Genomic DNA, 14,149 nt, shown 5'->3' on the forward strand with positions numbered 1-14,149 from the left:
GAGATTCCCAGTCTCATATAGTCATGGATCTAATTCTTAACAAGTCAAGTTTTTAGAAAGCAATCGTTGTGTCATGGACTGCAAGATTAATTTTTTTCACAATTTTTTTTTTAAATATTTTGTCAAGTGCAGTCATAAGCTTTTGGAAGACTTGAACGTAACCAATTATACATAGACTGACTCTATGCCTTGCAGTTTTTACATGTGTGAGGAATTTAATTTGAGCTACTAGCGTGATTTTAATTCGAGCTTAATTTAGGACTGCAGGTACATGTCTGCGTCAAAGAGGTGATGTTAAAAACAATATTTCCTTCCTGTTGCCTATTTGCTTCTGCCATCTTTCACCATTGATGTTACTCTTTAAAATTTTGTTATTCTTCATTTGGCTTTTCTCAGTTTGTGTGTATAAAATTTGAAAGTCAAACCTGAATCAGGCTGCTCATCTCTGATGAAGTGTGATTGTGTTAGCACTGACAGTTCTAAATCCTTTTGCTCAAGTTCAGCTTAATTAAAATTTTACAATGAAATTTTCAGATGTCTTTGAACATTTTGGTCTAATTTTGAACATTCCTAAAATGAAAAATATTACTGTATTATGATTAGCACAAGTGTAATGTTGCAAGATGCAGATATTTCTTATGGGTCCAGCACATTTGAAATATTATCTTGAATTGTGTGCATAAATAATATCTTATTCTTGAAGTTTCTAGTCCTCATGCCCTGGGTTAAGTAATGTTGAAAACTCCAACCTTATATGACCATCTGTAAAGTGTGTTGAAGTTTTTGTTTCCTGCTATTGTGACCCATGATATCTCGTGATTCACACCTCCTTCAGAGTGGCATTCAGGCTTGCCTCTGCTTCAGAACAGATGTGATGCACAGTAGAAACCGTTCCTTTTTGTTTACGCAGTTTCAAATAAACATTTAAGAGAATGGCTTAAAAGCTTGCTAGATTAGTGAAAATGTTTTATCGTTATGTACTTGTTCACATTTGTGACAGTTATAATAAGACAACAAAACACTGAAAGTGACTGAGGACTTTGCCTCTGAGATGTTTCTCTGCTGAACTGTTAAGCAATATGACACTAAAGAGGGAGTTAATGTCTTATCTAAATGCAGAGGAAGATAAACCAGTCCAACTGCTTCAGTTTGTGTCAAATAATTGGTGAATTGTATGCAGTTGCAGTGACTGGTTTCTGGATCTTACAGTTTTCATTTTTTAAAAATCTTTTGCTACCAATATACAGAATATTTTAAAATATTGAGAAATGGCTATTTCTATAACTGTCTAAAATTTGTGTCCTACTTGATAACTTGCCCTTTAAAGCTCCTTTAACTTTCTTTCATTTTTTTAAAATCCAGAATGCAGAAAGAAAATTCCTACACATTTTTGCCACAGGTGAGTGTATCAGCACAGTAGAGATTGTGATATCCAGTTGTTACATGTAAATACCTTCTTTTGTTTTATGAACGTGAAGGCTGTAGTTCATAGATGTACCTTTGTGACTTTCTGAGGTATGCACACATCTGCTGCTTTCCTTGACAATGGCGATACAGATGCTGCTATCACCATGGGAATGGTGCTCCTGAATGAAGCTGCTACCTCCAAAGGGGATGTTGGAAAAAGGAGAAGTAAGTTGTACTTTATAGCTAAGGTAATGCTTAGACAGTGAGAAGACACTGTGAAATTACAAGTGAATATCTGATTGTTTTCAGGTCTCTGCCTTAAACCAATGTTTACCTTTAGTTGTTTGAAAAAGAGAGCATAAAAATTCTGTTGATAAAACTGCATTCACATGAAGTAGTAGCAGTGAAAAAAATTCTTTACGCATTCACGGCCAAGGTACAGCTTGACACAGTATCTCTACTACATTGCATAAATGCTTTTTGACTCTTGAATTATATCAGAAATCAGTGATATGAAGAACAAGAGTTTCAAAACATTTTCGAAATGAATTTATGCATTTAAGATGGTAACATCCAAAAGAGTGTGAAAATGCTTGTATTTGGTACCTTTGCCAGTATTGTGTCTCTAGAGGAAGGTGGAAACCCAGCAGTAGGTGTAGTACAGAACATACCCTAATCTGGAATGTCTAAAGATATTTAGCTTGAAGTGCAATTTTTATGTTTTTCTGAATTTTGTTGTTACTCAGAATATTGGTGAGATTTTTTTGTGAACGAATCACATAAACACAGAATTTGAAAGTGTTTTATCCAGAAACAAACTTCCTCACTGTTCTGTCAAACAAGTTTTAACTGAGTACGACATAGGTTGAAACAAATAAGCCCATCTGCCTTTGTACCTTTTGCATCCCCTGACTTTTCTCATATAAGCCGTTGAAGGTCTTTGGAAGATAACACGTTTCCTACAGTGCCTCCTCTTACTTTCAAGATCAGTTCTTTAGCTTTCCTGTAACAAACAGTATTGCAGATAAAGCTGGCCAACTATTTTCTTTAAAAGCATTCTAGAACTCTTCATAATAGCTGGTTGAATGGCTAGAGATCTCTCTAATCTATAGTGATTTGAGGGTCTCCTTCAGCAAGCTGTAGATGTGTCATTAATTCTGCATATCTTCTACAGTAACTAGCTTTAACAGTGGTGTCAAAGGATACAGTGACATTAGTTTAATTGGAATATGATCTTATATCTGTGCCTGTGAACACAGGCACAGTGAGATGTCAGTGGACTGCAGTAAAAATTCAGGCTCTTTGCTCTTTGTGGCCATTATGTGAAGGCTTTCTGTGTATCTGCCTTGTACTGTTCATGCTTCCGATTTATTCAACCATGCTTGGAAATCATATTTGTGAGTGATGATTTCTTTATAATGAAGTGTGTTTATTAGGTTTGTACATGGCTAGTTTTCTCAAAATAACTGTAGAAATTTTATATTCCAGTTGATATGTGTCACTTTCCACATGGTCAGTTTTAATGAAAAAATGCATCATTGTCAGTTTCCTTGGCTTCATGTTTTCTCATCCTTCACTCAAAGGCAGCACACTTTTGAAGCATGAATATTGCAATTAAATAGCAAAGGGTTGGCTAAAGTGGGAATAGTATAAGAGGAGTTTTTAAAATCAAAGTGCCTCACTAGAATCAAAACATTATCTAATGTAAATGAGCTTCATCTCAATTTGTATGAGATGTCCCCCTTTTTAAAGAATTTATTTATATGTAATAGAGTGGGCTGTCACAATAAAGAAGGTTTTAAGCTATTATTCCACAGGATGCCAAAAGATGTTCCAAATTTTGTTTGTTAATTTAGGCATTTACTTTGTTAGTTCATTCTTTGTCTGAAAAGGTGCATAACACTTTTCACCTGGATGGTATCAGAAGAACTGCATCATTGTTATTTACCTTCAGAACCTGAACATTTATGTTGCTAGTGAGCTAAGAGTAAAAAGTGATTTGGCTGCCAGCCTTGAAACTTAAAACAGTGAAATTTTTAGCCATTAATAGCTAGATAAAGTAGTTACTAAGCTGCCTTTATTGCTACTTCAGGCATATATGGTTGGCTAGAGAGAACATGATTCCATTAGTCAAGGGACATTTTTCTAAATGTAAATTTTTTTCTTCCAAAAAGAGCAAGTGAATACCTGAAATGACATTATTTGATATGTATAATTTAATAGGTTATTTAATCCATTATCAGCAGTAAGGTGTTTGCATCCACATATATTTGACTTTCAAATTTCTACTTTTTTCTTGAAAACGCATTTGCCCTGACAGGTTATTTTTTCCTAATAACCATAAATATTATTTCTGTATCTGTTTGAAATCCTGTCAGAAGATAGTGGGCTTCAGTAGTCAAGGCAGTTACGTTTTGTATTTAACTGTGTCAAAATTCTCAATAAATGATTGACATAAATAATATTCTTTGTAGGGATTGCAGTTTTAAATCTTTTATGTGCTAATAAACAAAGTTGTTTTCTTTCCAGTAATATGTCTGGTAGGCCTTGGTCTTGTGGTCTTTTTCTTCAGCTTCCTGCTGTCAATATTTCGCTCCAAATACCATGGCTACCCATACAGGTAATGTCTTTAAATTCTCATGCTATAGATTGTAATAGGCTTTGTAGAAGTTTAAGAATTGCTTTCAGTTAAACAATCTTTAATCTTTACCACTGAAGTCAATGAAGGGTGGTAGAAGCAAGAATTGTGATTAATTTAAGCAAACCAAAAAGGGCTGGCGTGCTACTGTTGGCATGAGTGTTAAAGCAGACCAGTTAACAGGGTTTGAGCACAGATATGTGGCATATGCAGTGCCCCCTAAAAAATGTAAAAAGAAAGCATGCTTTTGTTTGTAAGGCTTTGTTAGATATTTATTTTTGTAAAACTAGGATGTACATAAGACAGGACACAAAACAAAGAACAGTATGGTGCTAAGATTTTACTTCACTAAAAGAACCCTTTTCTTTTGTCAGCCACTCCATGGAAGAGAGAAAGGATTATAGTTTTTCTAAATTATATATATACACCTGTCAGTTAAACAGCTGCAATTTTTTTGACAAGTGAAAAAGTAAATTTCTCTGATTAGGCCACATGATTAGTACAAGAGCCAGTTTTGTATTCTGTGTTATATTCCACTAAAAAGGCTTCAGTCTTGCAAAGCCAAGTTAGATGTAAGATTTCAGCTATTACCTTTCAAATTTTCTATTAGTTTTTGCTCTAAGACTTCAGAATGGTTTTCATTTTTATTTTATTTTTTATTTTATTCTCATTTCAGAGCTTGGTCTCTTTAGACTGTTTAATTGACATTTATGTTGCTTCAGATGAGTTTTATTATTTCATTACACCATACTGAGGACAAGGAAACTCTTCCCATTGCAATATGTGCACAAGGTGTGCTCCTGCTTTTTCTGCTAAATTTCTGCTACCAGGTCTATAAAGGGCCCAGTAGCATCATACTGCAAAATTTCATCAGTATGAAATAAACAGTTTGCCATTTGGCATAGTCTCTTCTGCCTCCCAACATCGTCTCTGGAGATTCCTTCTAGCTTGACTGACTTGGGGTGAAAGGCAGGATCCAGTTTTCCTAAGTGTGAGGTATTCTTACCTTCCATTAACTGCTTAAGTCTTAAACTTTAAACAAGGCAGATTTATGAGCATAATCTGCAGCTCAAAGCTCACTTGAGAAGCATTGCCAAAGAATGGCAACCCATGGTCTGAGCTCCCTTCCATCTTCTCATAACAAGTTCATTAAATGGAGAAGGCAGTGGTGGTGGCGGCATGTTCCTTGCCATGCAATTCATCAGTTACTAAAGAGAACCTAGCAATTGTATTAGTTTCATTTTTAGTTCAACTTAGGAATGTTCACCTATGTATCACCTATTAACAACATGCTTATATATCTGTGCCAGACCATGCATTGCTTCTGTGAATGTTTGCAATAGGGGTTTTTGGCTGCTGTCTGATACCTGGATGTCTGGTGCTGAACAGCATTGTGAGCATTAGTATACTCTGTGAGTTTGCATGCCAACACGATACCATTGGTGTTAGTGCAAACTTAATCACTGAGTGTATCATGTAGTATCAGGTTAAAAGCTTTGGGAATCTTAATTTAAATAATTTAGGGCTTTTCCCTCCTTTCCTGCTAATCTTTCGCTGTAAATACTAGGTGGAGTGGATTTTTTTATTTTATTCTCCCCACATTTAATCTAGAATTTACTGGAATACCAGATATCTTTAAATGGGAGTGTCTAGCATAAGTTGGAGGCCTATGTAGATTTCTCTTTTATCATCCAAACTAAGAATAAAGGACTGAAAGATTTGGGGCTAGGGGTCAGAATTCTGTTAAAAGTTTAATTTTAAAAAAAATAGTTTGATAAGTGATGCATATCAAAATTAAGTGTACTGTTAATATGCTATAGCTGGTTAAAAAAATCAATCCAGGACAATGCTGAAAAGAATAATTCATCGCAATCATGATAAAATGAAACAGTGCCACATCATGTTGTTACTGTGAAGAAATTATCAGATCCATGAACCAAATTCTGTCTTAAGGAGCTAGGTAGACTCAGTACCACAACTTACAAATCAAGTAAATTCATAAAGACATGAACAGTGTGTATGCATAAATATATAGGAAACACTTAATAGCTGACTAAGTGTTCTGTGGTTTTCTTGGGGTTTTTTTATAATCTTACTGCTTCTGCATGATTAACCAAGATCTTTTGGGCTTAGTTGGTGTTTCCTAGATTTTTCCAAGTTTTCATGGTAATAAATTAATCATTCAATCTTAAATCCTCACTCAATGCAGAATTATTGGAAACCATCACTAGAGCTGATCTTTTTTCTCTACTACTATCAAATTTCATTTACTAGTTTCACACATGTAATTTTCTTACCTGATCCGTTCCAGTTTTAAATCTTTCATGTTTCTGTTGGTCTGTTGGGTAGCTCTGACCCAATTTTCTGTTTTTTTAAATAAATATAGTATTGATTCTTTGACATTTCAGCGGTGTCAATGTGTCATCTTCAAAATCCCAGAGCATTTTTTAGAGAGGCCTCTTTGTGTTTTGTGGATAGTTCTTATGAATTTTAATGAACATGCAAAACACTAAGGAGGACCAAGTATCTAAACTCTGTTCTTTTCTCCTTCTCCTTTTAATTTAGTGTCCTGCATTTTAACTTCAGTCATATTTGCTAAAATACATTATTCTTCTTGTCTGAATTCCTTTAGATCTTCCAGGAAGTTCCATGCCTCATCACTTGATCCCAGTGCAGATATATCTTAAGATGTGAAATATGTCTATCCTTTTCCTCTCACTGTTTGTAGATTTCACCTTGAAACTGTGTGTGATGCATTGTCCTCAGGCTAGTAAAGCTTTGCCTTTAACAATACTAACAACAGTGCATACTAATGATCTGATGATCTGTCAGGAAAAAAAGTAACATTATGTTGGCCTGCCTAAAGCAACAGTTAAAGAAAACTGAAATTGCTTTAACGCTATATGCATGACCTCAAACATCAACTTCACTATCCTACTTAAAACATAAAAAAATTCAAATGTCCTAAATTGTTTCTGTTCTCTCACCCTGAACAACCAAGTCAGTTCTTTGTGAAACATCATGCATTGGTAAAAAGTGAAACAGTAACACAACCTGCTGTGCATCCTCTTTTCTGCAGTGACCTCCATGTAGCAAAGTTAAATCAAAACAGAGGTGGATAAACCTAAAGCCAGAGTCAAAAACCAGGAGAGAGACCATTATTTCTTTTTCTAATGTGGTCTATAAGGTGTTCTTTAGAGGGCATGTACATAGGAAGGGACATTAATTTTGACTGACTCTTTTCGATCCACTTCAGACATTTCCAATTCTGATTTGATTCTTTCTTTCACAAGATTTTCTTTTTGAAGGCTAGGGTTGGGCAAAAAATTTGTTAATTAATATGCTGGTAAAGTACTCTTATGCGGTATAGGATTGAAATGGTAAAGGTGATGCAAAGTGGGGGTCATCATGAAGGTTACTCACTGAGTGAACACAATCATGATGGATGAGCTCACATGCAGCAAATGGTTCTCCTAGAGCCACTTTTTCCATGGCAGGACTTTTTTGTGGCTGTACTAATCCACCTTTTTTATGGGAACACGATGAGATATTTCATTTTGCTAAAGCTTTCACTTTAATTGATATCATTAACTATTGAAAGATAAGTAATAATTTTATTTTATACTGTTGAGCATTTTGTCTTTATAATTCTTTTTGGATAAGACAAGAGTTGATACATATCTTAGACAATGTTTTTTGGAAGCTTTCTCACCCTAGTATTTAAAGTGAATAAATGATGTATTAAATGTCAGAAACTCAGTGACTGAGCAATACAGTGTCATTATATTAACACAGATTTTCATCTGTCAACTCATACACACGGGAGTGACACAGAGACTGTTCTTCACAATTCTTCACTATAAGCCAAAACCATGAACTCTAAGTTTACTTTGCTAGTCAGGAAAGAGCTTGGCTCTCTGGAAACCACACCTTAGGCAGTTTCAGCCCCAAAAGTATGCAGAATATGAAAAAGAATGAGAGAGGATGCTAAGAACAGAAGATATCAGTACATTAGCACAGTATTGTATTACTGGGAATTTTGGGCATGTAAATATTTGTAACACTGCTTCAAGAGGACACAGGGAAAAGATCTATCCATACTTCAGTGATGTTAAAAAAATTTCTTGGATTTTTTTTTTTAACTTTGGCAGCAACTAATTAACTGCCCTATATTGTTTTTTCTGCTTTTTTTCTGAATGAAACTTCTAGCACAGTTTCATTGCTCTTAACACTTTAAATTGTTCTTTCAAGCCTACATTTTATCATTTGTTGTTTTAATCTCAGTTTAAGTGAAATGAACACCTGAAAATCCTGTTTTCATAATTTGCCATTAAGTAGCTTTTGAATTTTTTTAGAACGTGCCCTGAAGTTGAATGTTTCATTATTCAATTATCCTTCATATCCCTTATATTTCGGTATTATTTATAAGAGTAATGTGATTTTTTTAGCTAAACCATAAAAAATAATCAGCCTTCTGAACTATATATTGATGGAATGGAAAATACATTTTCTTTATTGGCTAGCAGAGAAAATGAACTAAGCTGTGCACAGCATGATAAATAAAAGATGCCTTATTTTCATCAAAAACCCATAAATGTTAAGTCAGACATAAAGTATTCATTTATTGCTTGGGGAAGGACAGTCAACGCAACAGGACACACAAATTGCAAGATGCCCCAGAGCTTGAAAAATCCTTACATTCACTGTATACACATCTACTCTTGCTGTAATTAAATTAGTTTCAGTAAAGAAATCCTGTATAATATTGAAATTGAAATTAAATGCAAGTGAATAAAATAGAATACTTATTTCTTGGAAATATACGGGGAAAATATTAGTATGTAGAACAAATAGTATTTACAGACATGTGAAATTAAATTTTTTAAGAAACATGAGCACACTACTAACAGCTTTTTAGATCTTTCATGCACAATTAAATTGATTCACCTTAAGTTTATGAATTGGTAAACCTCATAAATACCAGAATTCACAATTTGATCTGTAGTGCCCAGCCAAATAGGCTACTTTCTTTAAAACAGCTGAAATGAGGATTCTTTTAAAAGATGGGAAAACAATAATACACAGTTGTCAAAACAAAGCCCTTACATTTAGTATTTGCTCTACCACTACTGTTAATGTGGCTAAACAGTCTGTTGTTCAGGAAATGGAAGGCAACACAGTATAGTCTTCCTCTGTTCATCTAAACGATCTAACAACATGCTGAATTCATGAAAATTCACAAATCTCCATGTTTTTCTCTATGGGAAGTGTCAACATCAGTGCTGGTTTCTAATCCTGTAAAAATGGGACATCTGAATTCTAGATGTCTGGACCCACAGCAGGTCTCTTCGGAAGGATGCGCTTCTTGCTGTGGCAGACAGTTTGGATGCTTTTCTCCCAGTAGGACTGTCCTGTGATTATCACCATTGAACATGCCTCTTTTTGCTTGTATGCCTTCCCTGTAAGTCTTACAGTTTGCCATATACTTTTACTTATTTCTATCCATTCCCATCTAGTTTATGGCTGGAGGGGTACAGTTTATCCAGGCTTTCCTGTTCTGCTTCACCCTGGTTTGCAAAAGGGAACATGTTTTCTTTTGTCTGGCTGCAGATCTAACCCAACAGATGTCCAGTTTGTTACTCTTGATTTTTTAGAAACTGCCCACCCCCCATCTCCTTCTTTGTGGCTACTCTATGTTTTTTTCATGGTGTTTTGGGTTTTTGTAGTTTTCCATAGAGTCAAGGAATGGTTGAAGTTGAAGTGATGCCTGGAGATGAATCATTCTTCTAAAGTAGGTTCACTTATGGCAGGTTGAACAAGATCACTTCCAGACAGGTTTTTTGACAGAAGGAGCCTCTACAACCTTTCTGGATAGCCTGTTCCACTGCTCTCTCACCCTTGAAATAAGAAAGTTTGTCCTTATATCCAGAAGGAACTTGATGAATTTCTGCTGTCTGCCTTAGGGTTTTTCTTTCTTTGCTTTAGTTTCTTTCTCTTACACTTGTTGTAGAACTTTCAGTGTTTCTCTTACCCATATTCTGTATCATGTCTCTTAGCTGCTAAAGGTGCAGTTCCCTTATAGACATAAAGTAAGGATCAATAGCCATGGTAGTAGCATGGTGATCCAACTGCTGTATTTATATTTCTTTGCTGTTACTCCACTGAGTTTTTTACACCTCTTAAGCCTATCAATGCTAACTCCCTGATTGTTGAAATCTTCAGCCTTTCCCATTCTTCTCTCCAAACTTTTTCACTGCTATTCGTTCTCTCTCTTCTCCTCTCAGATCCTTTCCTATACATGGCCTTACACTGTTCTAGACCTGGGTTATGTTTTTGGTCACATGTGCTTAGCATTATTCTCTTACTTCCCCTTCATCCCTCTACAATTCATCTCTTCATGAAGTTGTTTATGCTAGCTTTTCCCTATCGTTAATCCCTTCACCCTCCAGCACCCAGCCAGTTGCCATCTGTTTTGCCTTGGTTTGTATGTCTTGCCTAATGAGCTTGTCAGCTTTTTTGCAGCAATGAACATCTTTATATTGAGACAGTCTTCTAAGCTTGTGGCACTTGTATTTATATTTTGTAATGATTAATTAATTAATGCCATGAAATTACTACAACACATATGCTAGTGTACACTTCATATCTAGGTGTTGAAAGACCTACTAGGCTAAGCTAGAGGCAGTGCTTCCATTCAGTAGTTCCTTGCTTGTGTATTTGCACAGTCCATAGTCATGCACAAGTCTCTCTCTGTGTTCCCATTTCCCAGTCTATGGGACTTGGTAAAGTACTTAGAAAGGTGTGACACATAATATATAGCTACATTTTAGAAATACAGGTTTTCCTTCCAGGTGTAAAGAAACAGCAATATCGTTCGTACCTTCTTAACTTATTAAATGCTAAGAATTTAAGAGTCTGCAACCCCACAGAGCCTTGCCACTCGCTCTATACTCTCCCAGCTCTGGGGCCATTTCAGCAGTAAAAGATGGTTTTAAATAAACCTGAAACATCCCCTGGGAGAGATTTCTCACTTCAGGTATTAAGAGCAGATGCAAAACTTGATTAAAGAAAACAGATGTCTGAAGAGTGTTTTGCTTTTTAAATTTTTTTTTAAATAGGCAAATTTAAGTTTCAGTCACTTATGTTTTATTTGATAACTTTCATGCTTGCTTAGTAATCACTAAATGGAATATAAAAAGAGATTGTTACACAAATGTCAAATCACTTTTCAAATAAATGTTTTGAAGTCCTTGTTTACTATTATTTTAAAATAATTTTGGTGCTATGTTTTTTTTGCATTATTCAGCATTTAATCATGTTTTCTTTCTTTTCAGCTTCTTAATTAAATGAATTCAAGAGGGATTCATTTAGAGCTGCTTACCGTGAAGATGAGCTTAACTGCTATTTTCAGCCCACCAATGTTACAAGTATTCAAGAATCTTTGTTGATTTATCTGTTTTTGTGATAACTTATAGGGTATGGTGATAGAGAAATGAATGGAGTTTTATGCAATGAATGCGTAATTTATAGAAACATATAGTAAATATCTCATTGGGAAGTCCTAAAACGTTATGAATATTGTGTGCTCAAAAATTAAAATAAATTTCTGTATAATGGGCTTCTGTTTAAGTCTTCCTTATTAAGTGTACTACATGCATCCAAAGGGTGTTTCTGTGATTTTTCACCTGAACTTTGTCTTGAAATGTCTTTTTGAACTGAACAAAATAACAACAGTTCTTTAGCTGCTATTAAGAGATATACCCTGGTGGAAACTTACCATTTAATGACTAGGCTTTACCCTCACTTTGCTTTGTAACAGAGTATTTGTAAAGTCTCTGATCGCCTCTGTAACTTACCATTTAATGACTACTGGTGGAAACTTACCATTTAATGACTACACTTTACCCTCACTTTGCTTTGTAACAGAGTATTTGTAAAGTCTCTGATCGCCTCTGACATGCTAATCCATTAACATAAAATTATATTCTATGCATTTTCGTCCTGCAGTTCTTTTTCTTGACTCAGCAGAGTGCAGAATACATACATTACAAGTTCATCTCCCTCTTATGCCAAAGGAGGAAATTCATTGTGGAATCGTGAAGACGAGAAGGCTTACTTCTGTTAAAACTCAGATCCTTTTAAGCTGAGTCTTTGGTGACAAAATGGGAGGGTGGCAGGCAACAATATTTCATAACACAAAAAATGCTCATTTTCTGATGTAGCAACAGGAGGAAGGTATTATCCTGAATGATGCTTGTAACACAGTACAGGTGAGTCTATTGGAACTGGAGTAACAACAGTTGCCAGTTTTATGTGTCCACTGAGCTTTGTGAAAAGCTTATATAGGAATTAGGATAATGCCATTTAAAAATGCCATTTTTTTAGCTTTTCACATCTCATATTATGTGAATTACCCGTAAATCCTTGTATACACCTACATAGTATATTCACAGTGGCTCAGGAAGCAAGAATCATCACAAGATACTCTTCCCCAGTCCTACTTATTTTCCTCCTTACTGGTAGTTTTCCAACTGGTACTTCTCCAAGTACCACTGTCAGTAGCATTAGGAATTTCTTCATTCATAATATAAAAATGCGTCTAAATAGGAGGATAAGATTGACTAGACTTTACAAAACTCACTCCATCTGATGCTTTTACCTATTCCTTCTCCAGAAATACTGGTATGTTAAGAACTGGGAAACATTTTTGGACAAAAAAGAAAGAGGAAGGACAGCTTATATCTTACACAAAAACAGAGCAAGACCTACTAATTACCCTAGTGAAAACACTAGAAGGTTGTAGAGCAGTTTTTAAATTAGAAGCTGAGTAAAAACTGAAGCTCAAAGCATACAGTGGTTCACAGACAGATGTGGACTGTGAAGGGGGTTGCAGCCTTTTCACAGGTACTTCAGCTGTTATTCAGGAAGGCAGATCATCTTGCCCATAATTCCAGTTGACTGGCTCATGCCCGTGCAAGGAAGCCAGGACAGAATTTGCAAGAGCTTTATGTCACTGCTAGAAGCTTCAGAAAGGGATCGAAAAATTAAATTGTATGGTATTGAACAACAGCCCTGGTATAACAAGCATTCAAAGCCCTGGTAGGACAGTTACCAGGCTCATGACTTAATGATGGCACAGCTTGATATGCAGGTGACAAAGTGGGGCTGTATGGGAAAGATTACATAGAGTGCAATAGCATGGACATCTTACAGGAAAAACAAGAAGCAGAGCAGTAGGTCTCCATGGTTGGAAGTTGTATTCAAAAAAAAAGAATTCAAACTGTGCTACTTGATCAAGATGACAACAGTGACTGGAAAGTGAAAAAAGAAAACCTGCACGTTTCAGACGGGAAGTAGCAGTGAGAGATCTTGAGACCTCATGCAAATGGGACTAAATATTTCATCTTGTGATGAGGTAAAGCATTTCAGTGACACATGACTGCCTTATGGAACTAATAGATCTCAAATAGTATCCAAATCAGAAGCAGCAGTTTGAGCTGTGCAAGGATGCTAACATAATATATAAGAAGTATTCATGGGATAGCTACTCTGTAACGGCAACACAGTACAGTAGGGTAAATGTTGTTGCAAGACTGGGCAATCAAAGTGAAACCTGCAGTAAGTTGGAATATATTAATAAAGGCAGCTAATAATGCAAACAAACCTACCCCCCCCAAACAACAACAACAAACAATAGGCAAAAAAGCAAGACACCTACAAACAGCCTGGTGGCTGTTCAATACTTCATTAGAGCACAGATAGAATATGTGCCACAATTCAAAAAGAAATAAAAACACAGCAGCACACAGGTGAAGTGTAAAACAACAGGTTCAAAAAAAATCATCTGAAAATTATGCTCATCATGGTAGCGTGGTAGCACAGACTTACTAAAATGCACCCAAAGCAGGGACTAATCAGAGAGTTGATGACAATGGTATTAGAAGGGACACCCATTGATAGGCTGTGACAGAGAAGCCAAATTCTCAGCAGCAGCTAGGCCAAAAAATTTAGGTCAATGTGGTCTGGCATGTTCTGTGTAATTGTTTTAAATATGTAAGGTAGGTGCTGGTTAGATCTTGGGACCAAACGGCATTTATCAAAGAG

General features: G+C 35.6%; 1 protein-coding gene across 2 annotated transcripts in view; it reads left to right on the forward strand.

The window, feature by feature from the left end:
* TUSC3 (tumor suppressor candidate 3) overlaps positions 1-12,038 on the forward strand; it is a 106,107-nt gene extending 94,069 nt beyond the window's left edge. The window contains exons 8-10 of one of the 2 annotated variants that reach the window (XM_066184966.1): positions 1,558-1,632; positions 3,937-4,027; positions 11,380-12,038. In XM_066184966.1, the coding sequence (XP_066041063.1) occupies positions 1,558-1,632; positions 3,937-4,027; positions 11,380-11,395 (182 nt within the window). In that variant the 3' untranslated portion in view covers positions 11,396-12,038. Of the gene's footprint in view, positions 1-1,557; positions 1,656-3,936; positions 4,028-11,379 lie in introns of those variants that run through there. The other variant, XM_066184967.1, reaches the window with a different exon arrangement.
* The last annotated feature ends 2,111 nt before the right edge of the window (positions 12,039-14,149 follow it).

The sequence above is a fragment of the Chamaea fasciata genome, unplaced genomic scaffold (genome assembly GCF_029207755.1).
Source record: "Chamaea fasciata isolate MVZ Bird 193981 ecotype frontalis unplaced genomic scaffold, bChaFas1.0.hap1 SCAF_6, whole genome shotgun sequence".
NCBI lineage: Eukaryota > Metazoa > Chordata > Aves > Passeriformes > Sylviidae > Chamaea > Chamaea fasciata.